This window comes from Aristolochia californica, unplaced genomic scaffold (assembly GCF_029961685.1).
Source record: "Aristolochia californica isolate CCGP_79_NKW_82.1479 unplaced genomic scaffold, dmAriCali1.0.hap1 SCAF_2, whole genome shotgun sequence".
Taxonomy (NCBI): domain Eukaryota; kingdom Viridiplantae; phylum Streptophyta; class Magnoliopsida; order Piperales; family Aristolochiaceae; genus Aristolochia; species Aristolochia californica.
Genome location: NW_027181881.1, coordinates 6042480 through 6065880, shown reverse-complemented (window position 1 = coordinate 6065880; position 23401 = coordinate 6042480). Strand labels below are relative to the sequence as shown.

Genomic DNA, 23401 nt, shown 5'->3' with positions numbered 1-23401 from the left:
AGGAGATATTGATTATGGATTAGTCTCCAAGTGAGAGATTGTTAAGTTGTGGAGCCTAATCAACGCCCTACGCTGAGTCAGTACGTTGATCGACCTTCGCGATAAGGTTGTTGTGGGGGTTGGAAGGGAGCCCCTACCCGATCTACGATATATTAGCTACTATCATTAAGGGCAGTTTAAGAATTTCACTCTTGTAAAGTGATTGCTTTAATTTTCTCTTTATAATTGGGGGTGGGGGAGGGTTACTAGGGTTTTATCATCCGAAGAACATCAATTGCGGCCAAGAGAGGATAGAGAAAAATGACACCTATAAGTGTGCATGATCTCTCTTGTAAACTATTTCATCTTTATAGTGGATTACTATAGCGAGGAAGACAGGACGTAGTATCACCTTGAGGCGAACCTGTATAAATCTTGTTGTATTTTTTCGTGCTTGCTTTTTCCTTTTTCTGCGTTTATCATTATTGATCTTGTTAGTTTGGAATTAAGGCATCTAATTTCTAACAGTTTTTCCTCCCCTAGTTTGAAGGGGAATGTTAGAAGATAAGACTGTAGTATAATGGTGTGATGTAATTTTCCTTTAATTTTTTACCCCTTTTTATCCCTTCTTAGGGTGAAAGGTTATGATATAATTATAACTCTTCTCATTATTATAGATATATATTGAAGGGGAGGATTAGGATGTGACTTTGACCTAAATCCTCTTCCCTCTTCTCTCAATCCTCTTCTCAACTTTGGACGCTCTCCTCTCTTCCTCTACTCTTCTTCCTCTTGTTCTTCTTCTCTCCTCTTCATCTTACCTTCGGTTTCTCTTCTCTCACAGGTGTTGAATATCTATGGTGCTATCATGGGATCCTAAATCTTACAAGATCCTAAATCCAACATTGATCATGCTTGATAAGTTTTGCCATACTCCATATGGGATGATGCATCAAGTCCATGTAGGTTGATTGTTCATGCTTTATACTAGAGTATAATTTTGAGTTTTAAACATGACAAAAACAAGACTAAGGGTTTAATAAATGTAAATCCATTTTATGCATCGTTTAAACATGGTTTTAGAAAACTTTATGTTATAAAGCTCCATGATATTGCTGTGTTTAAGAATCTAAATTTGGTTGCCTATCTACTTAGTAGCTAGAATTTTTGAGATTTTCTGTTTGAGTTTGACTTTAGGTCTTCAAATCTTCGAACTTATATTTTTGTGTAAGTTCATATTCACAACAACAATCTTTAATGAGTTTTTGCTTCCAGTCTTGACTAAGCATTGATCATTCTTTTATCTTTGGATTTTGCCATAAAACCTCATAATATTCGTGTTGAAAGACATGTATCTAAAATATACTAATAATACCGTTAGTTGTACATTTTCAAAAAACCCATTTTGTTATAATGAAAATAACAAAAAACTAACATGATTTTACCATTAGTCAAAAAATTATACTACCGAATCAGGTCTCTGAATTATTTTGGAGGATATGAAGTTAAAATCGGAAAGTCTCAGACTTGACAACTTATATCAAAATGATTCTATGCTATTACACTTTTTATTTCTGTTTTTTTCCCTCCTTTAAAACAAGTACTTATAGACATGAGCCACTAAGTTTCATGCCCGAAAACCATTATAATACTTTAAGTAATTATATAAAATATAAAATATATTATATTTTGTAATACATTTTAATCAATTTTTATAGTTTCATACCGATTCACCTTTAGAAGTTTTCCAGGCAACTACGTGTACGAGGATCGGGAGCCGCCGACTCCTGAGTCGCAAACCATTGTTTCACGTAGAGAAACCTCAGGGTTCAGGCCGAGCCCAACTTAATCTGGTTCAATTATTGTTCTGTCTTCTGGGTACTTCAACCTCGCTTGTCCGTGTGCCCTAAGCCCAGTTTGTTTACTGCAAGAACCCCGCAGTTTCCGTCTTCCCTGGAAGCGCCGATTAACGGTAAGTTTTGTTGCTCTCATCCTTCTCGAACTGTGCCTCAACAAATAACCTCACATTTCGTTCGCATTTCTGTTTAAGCTTTTTTAGTCAAAGTCACTTTGTACAAATTTTCTTTTCGCGATATTTATACGGGTATTGGGAGTTTGATTGCAGCTGTCTATGGTTATAGATCAATATAGTTTTTTATTTTCCAATGATTGAAAGTGCGACACCTCTCACGTTCATTGCTTCCGAAGTCAGTAGATACTGGGAATACTGTGGGATGTTTACCTGAGACACTTAGAAATGGAAGTTATAGTTTTTTCTATAAGACGGTTTAACTGAATTTTGGAGTGCGTTCATAGATTTCTGTTTTTCATTTTGACTGAAAAAAGAAACTGAACAAGGACGATTCTCTCCCGTAGGTTAAACAAAACAGGAAGTAGATGATAAGAGACTGAGTTTAAAGATCAAATGCTTTCATTTAGGTGAAGCTTAAAGCATGTTTTTTCGGAGTTTCATGCTCGCTTTATGTACTGTTCAGTGCACTGCCTATCATTTTATTGCTGCTGGCATATACAATACGCACCGCACCCGAACGTAGTTCCCACATCTAGTTGTTCATTCTTTTGACACAAACATTTCTCCATGATTGTATTGTGGACAGTTTGTCTATACTCAGTTGTTTCTTTTATATATTTAGTTATTTTGAATCGTCTCAAACTGTTTATTTATAATGCTTGCTGAGTGAAACGTCTAATTACTGAACTGTATGTCTTTCTGTAGCAGGACAATGGACGTGGATACAAATGTAAGTTTACTCCAAGCTTTGCCGATTCTTTTAATTAAGTGTGCCTTTCATTACACAATGGCAGCAGCAAGAGAGAGGACATCACTGTATGCCTCTTTCGAGGGAACTTTTCTGTGATTGAATTTAAAAATGATATCATTATTAATTTCGTTCTCTAGTTAGACCTACATGTTGTCATCACTTCAGTTACTCCTTTTTACTTGAATGGCCTGTGTGCTTTACCATTCAAATTTGGCCATGACACCAAAAAAATGGTGAAGGCAAACTTTCTCTGCTATTTTTGTTGGCCATGGTTCATATGTTCTTTGTTTCAAAAAGTGCTAGCTGTTTTTCGTCCTTTATTTGTCTAGATACGTAATCAGATCAGAAAACTTTTAAGGTGAAAGGTCTCTTAGGTTTCTACATGTCTGAGAAATCTGGGTTCTTGTATTAATAGATGTGTACGTTGGAGTGAAGATCTCTTTGCTGTGTGGAAGTGTAAGATGTTTAAAATTGTCAAGCAAGTTCATTTGTAAGTTTGTAAAAACATTTCTTTTGTGTTACATCTAGAGTGGGACAGCTGACAGCTTAGTGACCGACGGAGCCCTTCCTCTCGGAGCAAGTTATTTGGCCCCGATTTCTCTCCTACTGGTTCCTTATTATACCTTTTATGTTAGCCTCTAGTTTCCGTTCTTAGCTCTCTATTTGTATTTTATTTTCCTAGCCCTCCTGGTTTGTTCTGGAGGTAGCTTGTAATTTTTCCACCTCTTTAATGAAATCTCAATTTCGTCTTTATCAAATGAAAACATCTTGAGTGGGGAGGATAGTCTTTCCAAGCTTTAGATGGTGGTGTTGAAATATTGTAATCTAGTCATTTAGAAGGATATATATTATCAATCTCTCAGAGGTACGTTATTCATAAATGGAAAGTGATTGATGTTGAATGATGTCTGCTGCTGTGTCTTGGGGAGACTTTTTATTGATTATGCGGCTTATTACTGGAACAAATAGAGAATTATGCAAAAGTGTATGAGGATCATATCTGGGAGTGTGAATGGTGTCATTGACAAAATAGTCATGCTAGCATTACACTATTATTATGTAAAATGTGTCATAGTCAAATAATCATGCTAACATTATTGGACTGTTGTCATGCAAAATTACTATTCCAGCAGAAATTTAAAAATTATGTATTTGGATCTTGAGGAATGTATGTAGAGTAGATTTCTCATCAAATTCTTGATAGGTTTTGAATAACTTCATCACTTACAGCTCATGATAGTCATTCCTCAGCTATGTTTGGGCTGGCTAACCCACTTTACGTATATGGAATTGGAAATGATGTCTGTACTTAATGTAAAACCATTTTTTTCGTCATGACAGTCGCTTGGCAGCTTTGATATGGTTTCTCCATGTGAGTCAAATTAATTTCGGTAATGTTGAGGGTAATGGCCTCAATGTCCCCAATATCACCCTTACAGTACAACTTTTATTACTTCATGCTTTTTTTTCCTCCCAAATTGGGGCACAACTTTCAAAGAACTCCAAGGGATGATTCTCTCTCTCTCTCTCTCCCTCTCTCTATCTTTTTTGAAATGGCATTAACTTTATTAATTGACTGTGTACAGAATTACAGCATATAGTATAACATTGATTATATCTAGCTTGAGTAGAGCTAGAGCTCAAGTGAGAGCCTGAAGTCAAGGTGGTCCCCATATTCTCGAGCTTTTGGTAGCTTATTTACTTTTGAATTTGGTGATCTTGGGATCTTAGGCCATCCTATTCGCCCTTCAACTATTTGATCCTTAATTTCATTGAATAGGTATTAATTTCCATGGGGCGGCACATGCTGAACTCACCCAGCCTAGAACCAATTGAACCTCCCTCTATGCAGACTGTTGAAATGTTCTTGAATAGTTGTATACCAGCCAATAGGGCTCTAGCTTCTGCTTCATTGGAGTGGCAATGGGCCCCGAGAATGCCACTAGAATAGGCTTTGAGTTGCTGAAAAGCATGACCTTGTGTTAGTACTTGCTGATTAGAGTCCCATGGATGTGACTAGCCCATTGAAGAGTGGTATGTATTATCTCTTCTATCACCCCTCCAATGGACGAAGACATGCCTTCAAATGTTCTGCTTTTCCTTTCCAGCCACAGGTGCCAGGGGACTGCAGCCTTAGCAGCTTTTCAGAGTGCTTCACTGTATTTAGGCAATGGCCAGGTGTGTGTTTGCTGCAAATAATCTGTGTAGAACTTTGTTAAAATGCAGCCTCCCCCATCACGCACACCAGACTTTTGTGTTGATGTCACAATGAAGCAAAAGGTGGCTGTATATCTTTTCTGTGTTTCCATGTAGCTTGCATAGAGGTTGTTGATCATCAGCTGCTCTCTTTTAGATAGTTCCCGACATTAAGGGATTTGCTGTGCCCTGCTGCCTATACGAATTGCAGTACCCTGTTTGGAGCTATTAGCTGCCACCCTAGACTGGCATCGATAGTCTTATTGAGTGGGCAAGGCTGCTTTTTGATATTATAACATGAGGCCACTGTGAAAGTACCTGAAGGACAGGGGCTCCAAATTGGCTCATCTTCTTGTTCACAAGAGAAGTATTCTGAATCCAGCAGCTTCAATAGGTTGGTTAAGTCAGCCACTTCAGCGTCATTTAAGTTTCTTTTGAAGTTGAAGTCCCAGCCATTGTTTTTCCCCCTCTGATTTGGCTTGTAATAGTCTGATGTGTGGGTTTCTTGCTAATGTGTATCGCCTTGGGAACTATTGTTTTAGAGACCTTTCTACTATCCAGATGTCCTGCTAGAAAGTTATTGAGCTTCCCCCCCTAGCATGTTGCCTGAATTTCTGCTGAAAATTTTCTTTCACCTTTAGGATTGGTTTCCAAATGTAGGATGTTCTATAAGATGGGCTGTTTTTTGGCAACCAATCGTTTAGGTCAGAACTGTACTTCTTCCCTAATACCGCTCTCCATAGAGAGCGTCTGTCTGAAGCATACCTCCAAATCATTTTGGCCAACAGTGCTGAGTTCATTAGTTTTATGCGCTTGATTCCCCACCCACAGCCCTTTGTGCTTTGACATACACGGTTCCATTGAACCAGCGGTTACTTGAATTGGTTTGTATTTCCACACCATAGAAATCTACCCTGGATGGCCTCCAACTTGGCATCAATTCTTGCTGGACATGGCATTTAGGGTTAGGAAATAATTAGGTCTTCCGGCTAGTGAGACTTTGATCAGTGTAGTTCGGCCAGCCTGTGACACTAGCTGCCCTTTCCAAGAGTCCAATCTTCTTTTCAATCTATTTATTATTGGCTGCCACAAGTTCTTGTTTGCCCTGCCAATAAAGAGTAGTAAACCCATGGGAGAACAGCTAAGTACCTGTGCCATGTTTAATTCCATGACTTTCCCCAATTTAGTTTCTGGTCATACATGAGCTCGTATGTGTTTAGCAATGCTTTGATTTAGAGGTCTTGGTCACTCTGTCCTTCACAGAACATGATTGTGTCATCTGCAAATTGCCTGATGGATACTCTAAATCCAGGTTCCCCTGCCCTGAATCCTATCATCAATCCTTGACTTTGGCCTTTGTAGACCATAGCACATAGTGCTTCACTTACAGTATTGAATAGCAGTGGTGATTATGGATGACCCTGTGTAAAGCCCTCGAGTGCTGTTGAAGAAACCCTTTGCTGAGGACCGAGAACTGGGCTGATGAAATACAGCACTTGATCAACCCTCTCAATCGGTCCCTTAGGCCCATTTTCTGCATCAAGAATTCAAGGAAGTGCTACTTTACTCTATCAAATACGTTTTCAAGGTCTAGCTTTTGTACAGATGAATCAACTCATGCACTGTGATTGCTGCATCATGAATCTACCACCCTTTTATGAAGGCTGATTGGTTTTCACTTATTACCTTTCACAATGCTTTTTCTCAGCCTTGTTGTGAGTGCCCTTGCTATAAGTTTGTAATGGTTTGATATTAGACTTATAGGTAAACCTTTTTGTGGAGTGAGCACCATCCTTATTGGGCTTTGCGCAATGGGACCATCTTTGTAGGATTCATTGAACATTCTCAGTATGTCTTTTTTTAGGAAATCTTCAGCCAGTTTTTTAGAATTTAGTAGTAAATCCAGCTGGTCCAGGGCCTTGTCAGTTGGCAAACAACTTCTTCAATTTCCTCTGGGGTGAAAGGCCTTTCTATTAGGCTTGCTGTGCTATTCCTTTTTAGTCTACAGATTTGCAGGTAGCAGTCTCTTAGCTCCATCTTTGTACAATTCAGTGTAGAAGCTGACAACTCTTGTCTTATGTTCTTCTTCCTCTCTGCGAGTGCCTCATATACTTCTAGCTCTATAATTCTGTTTTTGCTTTTGTGGGCTGTTGCAATGGCATGGATTTTTTTTTGTATTTTCGTCACCTTCTTTGATTCATTTCTATCTGACCCTTTGTCTCCAGTGTACCTTATCCTGCATGACTATTGCTTGGTAAGTGTCTTTCAGCGTGTCCCTGCCCATGTTCTCTATTGTTGATAGATCATTTTGTTCCTCATTCCAGTCATAGGCTTGTATCCTTACTAACAACCCATTTCTTTCCATTTTATAATTGCATTTGTGCTCATAGTTTGGTTTTTCCCCGTAATGCTTTTAGTTTTTAACTGAAATGCATTTCAGCAGTACGGTACAACTGATTTCCTACCACCAGCACTTCCATCTTCTCTTTAAAGCCCCTTTATAGCAACCATTCTGCTTCAAATTTGAAGGGAACACTCTTACAGCTGTCAGTGTCTGTCTAACCTATCTTGATTGCCCAGAAACCTATCTGTTTGATAGGATTGGAAGGTCCCTATTGTTGCTCCAGGATATTGTGCACCTGATAGTGGTGGCTCTATTAGTTTGTGCTCATTTATGAAAGTTGTGTAGTGTTTCATTGCGCTCGTGGTTATTCTTCACCCCCCTGATTTCTCATTACTGAATCTTACAACATTGAAGTCCCCACCTATGACCCATGGTAGACTCCATAGCTGTATGATTGCTGAATTTCATCCCATAGTAGTTGGTGTTGTGTAAAGCTTGTTGGCCCATAAACAAACTTGTTGTCCTTTATGAATTTGAAGTATATATCAATGGTGAAGTTGCCACTTTCTGTTCAGTCATCTCCTGTTCGGTCATATTCCATATTGTTGCTATACCCCCTGCGGATCCTTCTACATCAATTGCGGACTACCCTGGTCCTTTCTAATACCACAAATCCCATTTCAGGGCATCTGTTATCTCTTCCTTTTTACATTTCTTGCAAGAAAGTTGCTTTGACTTTTATGTTTTTTTAGAATTTCCCTTATTATGGCTCGTTTATTTTGTGAGCTGACTCTGTGAAAATTTCTGGAGAGGGTGTTGATTCAATAACAATGCTTTTGTTTTCAGCTTCTTTTAGCTGCTTTATTCTTGCTCAACAGGCCTCTGTCTTCTTGTTGCATATTGAGGGACACTCCGAACTAATTCATTGTTTTCTTTAGGAATTTATCAATTCTTTTTTCAAAGATCATTCTCTCTTCTTCTACTTCGCTTGATGGCTGCGCTGATGTGACCATGGTGGCTCAGCTTTAACTGTTTCAATGATACATGTATTTCACTTGGTTGTATTTTTTTGGACCACTTTTATCGCTTTGATGTTCTGTTCAAATCTCCTCCTTGCATACATGTTTAGAGGTGTTTTTTTGCTCTTTCTACCCTATTGGTCCTATATCGCTGGCCGCCTCAGGTTGGTTTGACTTCCGCCTCTCTGATGTGTCTAGTATCATATTTACCTTTTGGCACGATAGGTTAGTATGCCTTGGGTCTCCTTCTCCCCAGCTTGATGCTAATGGGTTAGTTTGGGTTGTCACCGGGTTATTAGCAAGCTGGGTTGGATTGATCTTTGGTTCGGTTAGTGTTCACACATGTGAGTTGATCTCCTGTGCTAAGGAATGATCTCTCAGGTGGTGTGGGAGTCAGAGATGGGGTGAGACCGCATTTGGGACAGATTGGCACTCGGGTTGAAGATGGATCTGGGACTTTGCTTTGACTTTGCGGTTTACTTTTGGATTCGACTTTAGGATCGACATCTGGAGTATTCCTTTAAATAAGTTTAAGTTGTCTTCAGGTTTTGAATTTGAATTTGAAATTGGCGCTTCCAACTGCATGTCAATGCTCTCCCCCTCGGTGAGACAAAATTGCCGCTCATCCTCCTTCAACTTCTTGTGATCAAAATCTTGTGATCGAAAGACTACGCCGTTAGTAGTTTTCCAAGTTTCTTCCACATGGGTCTCTTCGTGCATCTTTCTTACTCTTGTAATGATCAATCATCATTTTCTCCCTTTTGACGAGACCAACCTCCATTGTTGCAAGAAGGTTTGTCCCCCAACTTGGATTGGTACTTCCAACTTCCACCACCACTATCTTGGCTTGGACCCTATCAAGTCAATTTCCTTTAGTTGCTTCTTTGACAAAGCCTATTGTGGTCTCAACAATTCCATCGAGACTTAGAAAGATCTCCAAGCACAAGAAATGATTGGGATTCCCCGAATCATAACCCATCTGGTTTCCGTTCCTACTTTGAGGCTCCACTCCAATAGCTCCCAGTGGTCTTTCCTTTTGACTCCTCTTTTAAGGCTAACACTCTTTTCTTTTCTTCTTTAGAATTAAGTGTTGTGAGCCATAGATCCAGCATGTAGTGCTTTGCAAGCTTCCATTGCATTTTTGTCCATCGCCTGAGTTCCTCGAACCTCTTTGTAGTACCGGTCACAACGTATTTCACAGGGTCCTCTTCTCTTGGCATGGTGAATTCCGGTTCCATCTTCAGCGCTAACTTGCTATTGATTGTTTCAGTGGCAATAGTCCGTTTCTTCATATGTGGGCGAACTTCATACATCAGCTGCACTTGTAAGGCCTCTATCGGTCATTTGCATAGTAGTGCTTGTATCAGCTGGGGTTGCTTTTGGCATCCTCAAGCTTTGCACATGATCGGCCTTCTTAGTTGGGCGATTCAGTTTGCGTTGCATTAGTTCCAACTTTTCCCCTTCTCACTGCAAACTACAAATCTTTTGGTATGACTACAAGCTCCAATAACTGTTGTTCCCTTTAACTTAGCAATTTTATAGAGTAGTTTCTTCTCCTCTTCATATATGCCTACCCAGAATTTTTTTGTCATCCATGAGCTCTGTCTTCCCAAGCACCTCATCCTTATATACTATTTTTAGTGCAAATAGCAAATCATCTAGTTTGTGTGGGGGGTCCTAACAAATGATTGCCAGTCGACACATTTCGTTGCTATCTTTGCTGCTAGAGTTTTTCCTAGTGCGACGATGTCAATGTAGAATGTGGTTTGTCCTTCCTTGGCGAAGAAGGATAGCTTCATTTCCTTAGGGATTGCTTGGCTTGGTAAGTAGCTGATTGCTTTACCCCCTTGCTCCCTCTCTCGCAAGTTCTTGTTACACATTTCCACCACTTCAAGTTTGCTTTGAACTGTCTCTATCAACTCATCTGTCACCATCATTCGTCTCCCTCTCACGTCTTGCATAAGTCCATCTTCGCCACCATCAGGGGATGACATTAATTTTGAGGTTTCTTAGAAGAGGATAGAGTAGGGTCAATTATGGGAACTTTAGAAGAACACATTTCCTCAAATAGTTTTCAATTCCGGTGTTGTGATTGGCTGGTGGGCAAAGGAAGCCATGCCACCTTGGAGACATTGGCAGATTTTTCACAAAATCATGGACCTCATTTCTGGTTATAGTTATGTTTGGATCATCCAATAATGGCTGACCTTTCAGCAAAACAAGAGGTGGCCCTTCAGTCCTTCATTGTAAGGGGCCCCTTCTTTCTAAGTTTTGTTCCCTTTTTGCCGCAATAAAATTTCACTTTTCTCAAAAAAATGAAATTTCAATCAAGAGTAGAGGTAAAATCATTGCATATATTATAAAATTTTTTATGCATAAACAACTGTCATTTAATTTCAAAATAGCCCACCTTTTCACTTATCAAGGTGGAAGATATGAAAGAAAATGCTGATATATATGCACGCATGCCTTTTAGAAAAATTATCTAATATATTATAACGAGGGCTGATCCAATATGAAAAACCGTTTGGTGTGAAACATGCAAAACACTATCTCAGCCGTTCGATTAACAACTATCTCAGTCGTTCGATCATGATTAATGGTTATCTCAGCCGTCCGATCAACAACTATCTCAGCCATCCGATCAATTGCTATTTCAGCTGTCCAATCATGATCGGACGGCTGAGTTAGCCGTTTCGCATGTTTTGCACCAAATGACTTTTTGTATTGGATCAGCTGTGATATTATAACATGATATATGTGGTTTTTTGTGTCAGTTATAAAAAAAAGTGCTTTTGTGTGTGTGTAAAATGAGAGTTTGTGGGTTGGGGCAACCATGAATAAAGTTCATTCAAGAATCCATGTCTTCCTTTAGGAATTTCCATTCTCAGGTACTAGGAAGTACAATTTGCTTCATAATGTCATGTGTGTTTATTAGGCTTCTTTGTCTGATACTTCAATTGCTTTTGCATGTTTAATTCATTTTATTCAAAAACTGATGTGTATAAAGTATTACTAATCATTTTGAGATAGAATTGAAAGGAATGAACAATTGGAATGTTAATATTGTTACAAAGTTCCATTTTGTGATCCATCTTTGTATCATCATTGTATTTAAATAATTTAATCCAAGCCAACAATTAAAATTCTGTGACAAGGGTGTATATCAAATATGACAAAACTATCTATGAGTCTATCTGGAGTTCATGAAGTGTGATTTCAAATGGATCTGATTGAGATTATCTTGTCCTATAATCCAATGTATTTATCATCTTAGCAACTACAGCAGGGTGGCAAGAAGGAAGAAGAGGAATTTAGCACTGGTCCACTCTCGGTCTTAATGATGAGTGTAAAAAACAACACCCAAGTGCTAATTAATTGCCGGAACAATAAGAAGCTTCTTGGCCATGTGAGAGCCTTTGATCGACACTGCAATATGGTACTTGAAAATGTCAGAGAAATGTGGACAGAGGTTAGAGCAGAAAAAACTCAACCATTTCTTTCTTTCATGATTTCATTTTTGCCAAATGAACCTAAGCTCTTAACCCCTTTTTTTTGGCAGGTACCTAAGACAGGCAAAGGCAAGAAGAAAGCTCTTCCTGTTAACAAAGATAGGTTTATTAGTAAAATGTTCCTTCGAGGAGACTCTGTTATCATTGTTCTTAGAAATCCAAAATGAGAATCTAACATTAGATGCAGATGAAGGTAACTCAAAACTGTGGGCGTGATTGTAGGAAGCTTTTTGGTACAGGTGGATACCCAAAATTAGGATTAGAGGCATTACAACTTTCTCCGTCATTCTGAATGTATACTGGATTATTGTAGTTGGTAGATTGATGCTATTTGTATTGGCACTTTATGTTACTCTTGAGGCACTTTGTGAGGAGAAATTACAAAAAATCATAGACTTTTATTCTTCATTTCTCGCCAAGTTGAGTCATGAATCTTGATCTGTCTGATTATAGGTAGTGTTCCGGCCAAATAATACATCAAATGGATCGGTTAAATCAGCAAGGGTGGTTAAGGTTTGGTATGTATTACCTGTTGGTGATTGTAGGCTGGCCTCGGCAATGCGGTAATTGATGGCTTTAGGCCACTTATGGCATAAATTTAGGACATTAAGTGACTAGATGTCAGAAATAACATCAAACATTATTGGAACAAATTGAACAATCAGCAAGTACCCTTCAAATCTAAATTCCTTGAACATGGAGCTAATGTAATGGCAATCTATTATGCTTCTAGTGAGAGATTGAGTAGCATTAGTTTGTTTTTTGATGCCCTATAGATTCTGCTCGCTCACTACCAATCTAACAAATCAAATTGAATTATATTATTACCTTCCAAACAATACTTCTGAAATTCTTCTCATCAACCTCCCAAGTCCCATTATCTATCTAGTGTAAATTATAACTTTTGGAGTTAAATATAAAAGAGACAAAATATAACCACGAAATATCCTGTTAAATTCTATCTTTTTCTTTTGAGTTTGTTTCTCTTGTGAAACTTATCTTGTTTGAGATTCACCTTAGACTTTATGAAACTTATGAGATATGCTTTACATGGGACTAGTCTTAGTTATTTGATATGACTTCTTCAACACTTTCTTCAAGTTGGACTTTATAACTTGAATTTGAAAATAAAAATTGGCAAATTTTTCTTGTCTTCAATCTTCAATTTTTCCTTCAATATTTTGGTTCTTCAGTCACCAATTGTTCCCCTTCGATATGTTTTACCACTATTGAAATTTAGGATTCCATGATGTATAATCACAGAAGAAGATGATTAAGGGGTGAGAAGAAGAAGAAGAAGAGTTATAGAGAGAAGGTTTGTAGGAGGAGAAAGGATGAGTGACGAATTTGAAGAAAAGAGGAGGAAGAATAGAGTGATGAACTTAGTCCAAATCCTCCACCTTAAGCTATAAATGGTAAAAATACAATATTATAATTGTACCCTTCACCCTAGTAAGAGTGAAGAAGAGATATAAAATATAAATTAATTACATCAATGACCCTCCAACATGTTCATATCTTCCAACACTCCCCCTCAAACTGAGAGATGGCAGTGATCCCAGCTCGAAACAAATAACATAGATGTAGTAATAATCTCCTCTATCACGGTGTCCCAAAGATTAGTATAGCACCAAGCATTGACTCTCAAATGGTAGAAATGGGTGATAAAACATAAGTTGAAACCAACCTCAAATGATTTCAAACAAATATAGTAATAATAATCACTAAAGTGGGTAATGTCTGTCATTCACAAGATGGCGGTAAAAAACACAAGGGTACCAATAAAAAGACTCAATGGACTTAAAAATACCCATATATACAAAAAGGACCAACCAAAGCAACTCTCCAAAAAAGGGTTGGCCAAAGGGGTAAGTGAGAGTCAAATAAATGATGGTAGGAGAATGACTGCCAAATAATAAGAGGGTAATGAAGAATCAATAGGAAGATAAGGTGAAAAAGTTGGGGCCACCATGTGCTTTATTTTCCTATGTAATTCAAATCTCCATCATATGAACCAATGCTGACAACAATCAGCAAATTATGAACCCAAGCAAGCAACTAAGGTGTCCTTCCTTAATAATAATGTTTCAATCAAAAAGCCAAAATAACAGTTAGGGTGATGAGCCAATGCCCAAATAACACATACTAAATATGTTGTTATATAGTAGTGGATAACGGGTAAATAGTAAAAGTCCTTAAGAGTAATAAGTACACATGAGATAATTTGCAACAGTCCATCCTTGAATAAGGAAGATGTGCACCAAATAATAATCTGAAACTGAGTAATAAGTTGCCAATAAGTTGAACCGAGTGTTGTTAATCTTCTAAAAAAGAATGATTGAATTGAGTGTTGCTGGTCTCGAGAGCAGTTGCAAGGTCTTAAAAAAAATAGAGAAGAATGAATAAAATAGTAATGGATGTTGCTTCCACACTTACTGCATCAGTGATTAATTCAGACACCAAACTGAGAGCTAGCCATTTTAAACCAACTAATTAGCAGCTAATGACAAAAGTGTCATGTTTCTGAATATAGTCCACGATTAGAGATGTAATTAAAAAATGAAATTGATTATGAATGGCAAGATAAAAAACCAAAGGCAAAGCTTGAAGCTAGACCAGTTATAGCTTGAAAGAATTTCACCGAGTGATAGGCTGAGCAAGGCTGCTCACTTCATAAGTGTTGGAAAATGGGTCCAAGCCCACACGACCAAGGAAGACCCACATATCCAAGTGTGTTGAAGATGGACCCAAGCCCATAAAACCAAGGAAAACCCGCACATTCAAGAGATGTAGAAGATGGGCTCATGGACCAAGGAGAAGGCCCATAGACCCATACAATGATGGCAGAAGGGTAAATAAAGAGTCATCTCATAGAGATAACATTGATGTATTAAGGTTAAAGTTCTAGGGATATTATTATAATATTTTAGGATCATTAATTTATAAATTGAGATTTAGGGGAAGGTTAGAATAATAAGTCCATAACCTCTTCTTTCTCCTTTTTTCTCCTAATGTATGTTTCTATATTTTTCTCCATGAGCTAAATCAATGGAGTCCTAAAAATCAACATGGTATCAGATCATTGATTTTTCAGGAGTCACATCTATGATTTTTCATGATTTAGAAAATCCATCAATTTTTATTTTTATTTTCAAGACTCATATCTATGGTTTTTCATGATTCAGAAATCCATCAATTTTTTTATTTTTTCATATTATTGCTTATTTTTTCATCATATTATTGTTATTTTTTTCTCTTATGCTTGTACACCCGCTGGCTGCTCCGACAGATTGCTCAGCGCCAACGTCATTCCCCTGTGTATGCTGCATGAAGTGTCCTCCCTGCTGCAAGGAGACATCTGAGAATGAACAGGAGGAGCATGTGGTTGAGCATCAACGATGGCAGCAAGATACATTACATTATGTTGCAACTTTGCTCGGTACTGAGTGCAGCTTCCCAAGGTTTTGGTTATCTAGGATTGCAAGAATCAACTTCTTGCTCTCATCCAGGAAACTTTGAATCTGGTCAGTTGTGATATTGCTGGCAGGAAATAAAGGGGGCATCTGAGGGACCATCGGCTGCGGTTGCTGCATTCTTGTATCCACTGTCTTCCTTGACGACTCTACTCAGAAGAAATCATCAAATTCAAAAAACAAAGCAAATGGAACAAAAACGCCGTGAGAAAATCTGCTGCTACCATTGTTGTCTCTGCCTCTATGCTGTGGTTAACAGTAGATTCCGAAGACATTCTGCAAATCAATCCTTGGTCCATAATCCTCAATTGGTATATTTGATATCGTTCTATTTGGCACTTCCTTTTCGAGTACAATGTTGTTACTGCATTCTGTTTTATCCAAGAAGCAGTATTCTGTTGATTACTTTTCAGAAGTTTCGCTTGTCTATCTCCTGTCTCTGTGATTCGCTGACTGTCAATCTGGGATCTTATTTCTGTTTGGAGGCTGTTTCTGAATTTATCTCCCAAGTTGCTGTTTCTTTTCTCTGAAACTCTCTGCTGGCTGTCTTATCCTGGGCTTATTTCTAGAATGAAGCTGCTGGATCACTGCTTTTCAGTGTAGTCTTCCTTCTAGCGAGTTCAGAATCCGAAAAAAATATTTCGAATCAACTGTTGTTTCTTTTGTTAACTGCTGTTTCATTTCAGTTAGGAAGTAGTGGTTGGTCCAACTTACTTTCAATTTCGGAAGCAATGGTCCAACGTCTCTCATGGGGAACGTGGTTTCGTTTCGGAAGTTTATGAACCCCACGTCCCTCCCATCGGCAGTTATAGAAGCCTATAAGCTTGATGGAAGCTTGACTTATAAATACAGTGTTTGGTCCCCAATCTTGTTCACTTATTCAAACCTTCAGCTTACACCATCACTGAGAGTGATCAGAGAGCGGAAGAGCCAAATAGAAGCAGCGATCGTCGGTGAATTTTACGGAATCTGATCGTATGGAGAGAGGTAAGATTTCGGGCTTTAATTTAATTTTTATTCAATGAATTTCATGTGTTAATTATAATTTCATGATTAACTAACAGTTGGTATCAGAGCAGATCTCTGATCCTGCGTGTCAGTTCCATATGTTAGAGTTTCAGTAGCTCTGTTTTTGCTCTCTGTTTAAAAAAATTATGTGCTCTCTGCATGAGGGTGCGTGGGCTCTCGCATAGGAGATTACCAACATTGGAGCACGACGCCGATGCTGGTGACCATTCCGAACGGTTTGCCAATGTTGACATTGTACAGAAAGCCCGTGCCAACAGTAGTTGTGAGCTCTTTGTGCGCTCATTGCGGCAACAGTCGACGGCTCTAGCGTCGCCGTAAAACATCCCAGCTGGTGCTGGCGACCTTTCCAATAGGTTTGTCGGCGTCGACGACTTTTAGGAACGCCGATGGAACACTGACAAACCAATTTTCTGCGTGCGGTTGGAGGTTGAAGATGACCTCCTGCGACCAAAAATGAAAATGAAAGTTATAAGGTTTGTTTGTAAATATGGGCTGAGTCGACACGCCGTTCCAACTCGGCAATTGAGTCGAAAGTCAGGGCGACTTGGTGTAAATCTAAATAAATAAATAAATAAATAAATAAATAAATAAATAAAAGGGTTTGGGTTGAGTTGGCTCACCGTTCCACCTCGCTGCAGAGAATCACTTGAGAGGACCGAGTCGACTCGGTTCTCAAAACTCAATTTTTTACGCCGACGGGATTCGAACCCGTGCGTAGACACCGAATTCTTTGCCAGTGACCATTTGGCCACTGGCCGCTGTGTCTTATATGTTGAATATATAGATATGTATTTCAGAAATGTTTTTATGCATTTTGACACATCATTAAATCCATGAAATTAAAGTTATGCATAATATTATAGTTTTTAATTATGCATATATTATGAGAATATTTGTGCATAATGATCATTTGTTAGTGTTAATTAAAATTATGTAATACATGCTATTCTCATGAAAATTTCGCATTATGCGATGTAATGTCTAGTGATCCATATAATTTTTCATTAATTAGAGAGTAGCCACAACATATTTAATTGCATAAAAAATATATATTATGATTAGGATCACATAAAGTATAGTAGACATTAATTGTAACTAATTTGACTTAATATAATAAATTTTATCCAACTGGAATTTTTATTATATTTGAGTTTATTAGTTAGGATAAAATATCAAATTATTCATAGTTTACCCACTGGAATTATGACTTCATACGTAATTTGATATTTTATCATAAAGTTTAATCATAAAGAAAATATTAGACATTAATTGTAACTAAGTTTATTTAATATAATAAATTTTATCCCACATGATTGTTTATTATATTTGAGTTTATTAGCTAGGATAAAATATCAAATTATTCATTATTTATCCACAGGAATTATGACTTCATACATAATTTGATAGTTTTATCATAAAGAATAATTGAATCTGCTTGAATTAATTTTTTTAGCCCACATGCATTTTTTTATGTCAATCGATTCAATTTTTAAGCATGATTTACATTGGTAAAACATGATATTTATTCAGGCCTCAGTTTTAACATAAACATGTAATTTATAATTTTATGCAGTTCTACAACCTGTCAATTTCTCTGATATTCGTTGTGATATCCAAGATAATCCCACCTCATTTGTTTGTTATAAATCTAATATGGTTAATGTCAATATTAACACATGGTGGATTGATTCTGGATCAACAATCCACATTTCAAATTCCTTGCAAGGTTTGCAAAACCTAAGGAAATCGGTGGGAAGTGAGCATAACATCTTCTCATGAGCTCACTTGTGGAACCTATAGGAACTTACTATTTAAATTTAAGTAGGGGTTTGTTTTGAAATTTGATAAGACCTTTTATGTTCCAAGTTTTTCTAATAACTTGATTTCAGTTTCAAGGCTTATACCTTATTAATATTCCTTTACTTTTTTAGACTCATCTTTCAATTTATTTTATAAGTCTGATTGTGTTGGGAATGGTATTTTGTCTAATGGTCTTTATCGCATTAATTTACAAAACGATGCCACTTATGATTCAATGCATGTTCACCCTGGTACTAAAAGAGGTGTTATTAATAAGGATTCCTCTACATTGTGGTACCAGAGATTAGGTTATATCTCCATAGAAAGAATTAAGAGATTAGTAAATGAAGGGGTACTTAATACTCTGGATTTTACTGATTTTGAGACTTGTGTAGACTGCATTAAGGGAAAGCAGACTAACAATTCAAAGAAAGGTGCCAATAGGAGTTCAGCCATATTAGAAATCATACATACTGATATATGTAGTCAAGACATGGACTCACATGGTCAGAAATACTTCATCTCTTTTATGGATGATTACTCACGATACATGTATCTCTACATGCTTTCTAACAAGAATGAAGCATTAGATGCCTTTAAGATCTTTAAGGCAGAAGTAGAGACACAATGTGGTAAGAAAATTGAGATCGTGAGATCAGTTAGAGGTGGAGAAAACTATGGTAGATACACAGAGAATGGACAAGCACTTGGGCCATTTGCAAAGTTTCTTCAAGAACATGGGATTGTTGCCCAATATACCATGCCTAGTTCTCCAGACCAAAATGGTGTAGCAGAAATAAGAAACCGAACATTATTAGGCATGGTGCAGAGTATGCTTAGCAACTCCAATCTTCCTAGATTCTTGTGGGCTGAAGCACTTAAGACGACAATATATATATTAAATCGAGTTCCAACCAAGGTTGTTCCTAAAATGCCATTTGAATTATGAAAAGTTTGAAAACCGAGTTTGAGACATATGCACATTTGGGGATGCCTGTTTGAAGTGAGAATTTATAATCCACAAGAGAAGAAGCTGGACCCAAGGACCCTTAGTGGGTATTGTATTGGATATGCTTAAAGGTTCAAATGTTACAAATTTTATTGTCCATCTCACAACACTAGGATTGTGGAATCAAGAAATGCAAAGTTTCTTGAAAATGACTTGATTAGTGCAAGCAATCCAACTCGGAACATAGTTTCTGAGAAGGATCATTCAGAATTGCAGCCTTCTACTTCAAGTGGTAGATTGGTTATAGTTTACAACACCCCTCCAGTACAAACCGGTGTTGAACAACCAATCATTGAAGTTCCACAAAATTCTGATGACATTCTAGTAGATCAGGTAGTTCAAGAGTTGCCAAACACTTTTGAACAACTAGTTGAACCACATACTTCTCAGGAATATGATGGTACAATATTAAGAAGATCTACTAGACTAAAGAGATCGGCAATTCTTAATGATTATGTTGTGTATCTGCAAGAATCTAACATTGGAGCCGCAAATGATCCCAAATTATTTTCACAAGCCATGAGTTGCAAAAAATCAAAATTATGGTACAATGCCATGAAGGAAGAGATGAATTCTATGAAGAGTAATGGAGTCTGGATCTTGTTGAGTTACCTAGTGAATTTAAAGCCATTGGATGTAAATGGGTCTTTACGACAAAGAAAGACTCATTAGCCGACATTGAGAGATACAAGGCAAGACTCATTGCTAAGGGATTCACCCAGAAAGAAAGAATCGATTACATGGAAACTTTTTCTCTTGTATCTAAGAAAGATTCATTGTGCATTATTTTGGCATTAGTAGCCCATTTCACTTAGATTTACAACAAATAGATGTGAAAACGACATTTCTCAATGGAGATCTAGAAGAAGAAGTTTACATGAAACAACCTGATGGATTCCCCTCTAGTGATGGTGAACAATTGGTTTGCAAGCTAAAAAAGTCAATATATGGATTAAAACAAGCATCCCGCCAATGGTATTTGAAATTCCATAATGTAATTTCTTCATTCGGTTCTGTAGAAAACATAATGGATCAATGTATATACCAGAAGGTCAGTGGGAGTAAAATCTATTTTCTTGTTTTATATGTAGATGACATTTTTTTAGCAACCAATGATAAAGGTTTTCTGCATGAGGTGAGACAATTTCTCTCTATAATTTTTGATATGAAAGATATGGGTGAGACACCTTATGTCATTTGCAATAAGATTCATTGAGACTGATTTTGAGGTATCTTATCGTCACAAGAAACTTGTATTAATAAAGTGGTAGAAAGATTTCAGATGAAGGATTGTTCACCAAGTGTAGCTCTCCCATTGTGAAAGGTGATAGGTTCAATTTGAACCAATGCCCGAAGAATGACCTTGAAAGGGAACAAATGAAGAACATTCCATATGCTTCTATTGCCGAAAGCCTGATGTATGTTCAAGTCTGCACAAGACCTGATATTGCATTTGTTGTTGGAATGTTGGGGCGATATCAGAGTAATCCAGGCTTAGACCACTGGAAAGTTGCAAAGAAAGTAATGAGGTACCTTCAAGGAACCAAAGACTACATGTTGATGTATAGACGAACGAACAATCTAGACGTAATTGGTTACTCAGATTTTGACTTTGCTGGCTGTATTGATTCCTGCAAATCAACATCAGGATACATTTTCTTGATGGCCAATGAATCTATATCATGGAGGAGTGCCAAATAGACTTTGACTGCACGTCGACTATGGAAGCCGAGTTAGTTTCCTGTTTTGAGGCTACTTCACATGGTGTATGGTTTAAGAGTTTCATTTATGAGCTTAGAATTATGGATTCTATCTCTAGGCCATTGAGAATATATTGCGACAATTCAGCTGCTGTTTTTATGGCCAAGAATAACATTAGTTGAAGTCAAGTAAACATATCGACATAAAGTATTTAGCCGTAAGAGAACGTATTAAAAAAAATAAAGTGGTCATTGAGCACGTAAACACTGAATTAATGATAGCTGATCCTTTGACTAAGGGCATGCCACCGTTTAAATTCAAGGATCATGTCGTGAATATGAGACTTGGTTCCATTATGTAATTTTTCATTGTATGAACAATGTTATTTTAGTGAAATTCTTAATTATTGTGATGTTTTTGTCATATTTATGTGCACTTTAATTTTGAGAAAATCATTTGTGTTAGACCAAGAATAAACATAGGGTTTATTCATAAAGTATAAGAAATAAAGACATTGTAATACATGAAAGGTAATACTCGTTATCAGAGGACCTATCGCCATGATTCATGTATTTATGACTTAAATTCAGATTACACTGGAAGTGTAGACCAAGTGGGAGAATGTTAACTGCTGCTTCATTTCAGTTTGGAACCAGTGGTTGGTCCAACTTCCTTTCAGTTTCGGAAGCAATGGTCCAACGTCTCTCATGGAGAACGTGGTTCCGTTTCGGAAGTTTATGAACCCACGTCTCCACTCCATGGAAATTTATGATCCATGTTCCTCCCATCGGCAGTTACATAAGCCGATAAGCTTGATGGAAGCATGAGTTATAAATACAATGTTTGGTCCCCAATCTTGTTCACTCATTCAAACCTTCAACTTACACCATCATTGAGAGTGATCAAAGAGCAGAAGAGCCAAATAGAAGCAGCGACCGCCGGTGAATTTTACGGAATCTGATTGTATGGAGGGAGGTAAGATTTTGGCCTTCGGTTTAACCGGAAACTCTTTTGGCTCATCTTCATCGCCAGCTAGGCACTGCTTCGACAGGACAAAGACTCTGGTCCAGCCTACCAGGTTCATCTTCGGCTTCGACTCTGTGGATTTATTGCCGCTTGATTCACGTAATTTAATCTTGATCTTGTTGTTCCTTTTCCAGAAACTTTCTGATTGCCGTGATGATACCTCCCTGCCGTCTCTGGTCTCTCGAGTTGTTTGACGTTGGGGAAGAAGAAGATGGGTTCCCGGATTTAATTTTTCCTAACTTAGGAAAATTAAATCCTGGTTTAGCTCCGAGCCTAACTCAGACCAGATGTTGCCAGGTCAACCCAGCGAACCAGCGAACCAACGATCACTTGATGTTTCTGATCTACTGAGTTAACTCGGTTCAACCTGTTTAGGGTCAACTTGGGGTCAACTTGACTCGGCCCACTTGTTTTTTGCCTCGGTATACGTCTCCGAGTCCCGAGTTCTATACATATTTCTTCCACAAGTTGGCTATATTAGTCTACTATTTGACTCGACCCGACTCGGTTCTTTGTCCCAATTGGATTATTATTTTGAGGTATTGGCATCTTATTCCTTGGTCAGTATATTATTTGGTGCAGATACTTGCATTAGATTATTTCGTGGGTCTTTTTATAAAGATTTTTATTATTTGGTACGTGTTAATGGGCCTAGACCCATTTTAGTTGCTACTATTATGTCTCTTTGGATGAAACATTATTATTGAAGGACTTCTCAATTACTGATTTTTATTAGCATTGGCTATTCTGATGATAAAGAAAGTCAAAGTGGCCCTAGAATATTATCTTTCGGGTAATTGTCCGTTACTCCCCTTAAATTGGTATTTATTACTCCTTCCATTTGAGAGTCGGTGTCCAGTGGAGGGACACTGTGATGGAGGAGTTTTATTATACTTCTGAGCACTGCGTATAGATCCACTACCTATAAAAGATAAAAGTGTGCCCTACATCCAACATGACTTATGATTGGAGTATGGAACGATGTCATACGACTTGGAGTGATTTTACTCTCACATATCTTATGCCAGTTGGGCCTCATGGAAGAGACCACCAGTGTGAGGGGGAGTGTTGGAAGATATGGAAGACTTCCATTTTATACGAGAAGATCCTATACTCCATTTGCAGCAAGCTGGGAGTTCATGATGTTCTCTCACCCCCAGCTTGAGGGAGAGTGTTGGAAGATGGGCCCAAACCCACACGACAAAAGAAGGCCCACATACCCAAGTGTGTTGGAAGATTGACCCAAGCCCATAAAACACAGGAAGGCCCACACATCCAGGAATGTGGAAGATGGGCTCAAGGAGCACATACAGGGGAGAAGACCCACTTGCCCATACAATGATGGTTGGATGGTAAATAAAGAGTCATCTCATGTAGATGACATTGATATAATAAGGTTAAAGTTCCAGGGGCATTATTATAATATTTCAGGATCATTAATATATAAATTGAGATTTAGGGGAAGGGTTAGAACAATAAGTCCATAACCTCTTCTTCCTCTTATTTTTCCCAATATGTGTCTCTCTCTTT

At 37.8% G+C, this 23401-nt stretch overlaps 2 protein-coding genes across 7 annotated transcripts; both read left to right on the top strand.

The window, feature by feature from the left end:
• The first annotated feature begins 1798 nt into the window (after window positions 1-1798).
• On the top strand, window positions 1799-12241 carry LOC137956253 (uncharacterized). 6 transcript variants are annotated; one of them, XM_068803651.1, is made up of 4 exons: window positions 1799-1951; window positions 2720-2741; window positions 11599-11793; window positions 11884-12241. In XM_068803651.1, the coding sequence occupies exons 2-4, from the start codon at window positions 2724-2726 to the stop codon at window positions 11998-12000; spliced, it is 330 nt and encodes a 109-aa protein (XP_068659752.1). In that variant the 5' UTR covers window positions 1799-1951; window positions 2720-2723; the 3' UTR covers window positions 12001-12241. The 6 variants fall into 6 exon arrangements, with proteins under 6 accessions (XP_068659752.1, XP_068659751.1, XP_068659757.1 ...); XM_068803650.1 differs by having other exon boundaries at window positions 2717-2741; XM_068803656.1 differs by having other exon boundaries at window positions 1800-1951; window positions 11611-11793.
• Window positions 12242-16473: 4232 nt separating this feature from the next.
• On the top strand, window positions 16474-19816 carry LOC137954829 (uncharacterized). The gene is made up of 4 exons (XM_068801734.1): window positions 16474-16591; window positions 17909-18091; window positions 18267-18999; window positions 19258-19816. Exons 1-4 carry the CDS (start codon window positions 16474-16476, stop codon window positions 19814-19816), a joined length of 1593 nt encoding a protein of 530 aa, XP_068657835.1.
• The last annotated feature ends 3585 nt before the right edge of the window (window positions 19817-23401 follow it).

Coding starts and splice junctions, on each gene's coding strand:
- LOC137954829 (XM_068801734.1), top strand. CDS start 16,474: ATGAGGGTGCGTGGGCTCTCGCATAGGAGATTACCAACATTGGAGCAC. Junction 16,592..17,908: donor ACAGAAAGCCCGTGCCAACA/GTAGTTGTGAGC, acceptor AATTTTATGCAG/TTCTACAACCTGTCAATTTC. Junction 19,000..19,257: donor TCCAATCTTCCTAGATTCTT/GTGGGCTGAAGC, acceptor TCACAACACTAG/GATTGTGGAATCAAGAAATG.
- LOC137956253 (XM_068803651.1), top strand. Junction 11,794..11,883: donor TCAGAGAAATGTGGACAGAG/GTTAGAGCAGAA, acceptor TTTTTTTGGCAG/GTACCTAAGACAGGCAAAGG.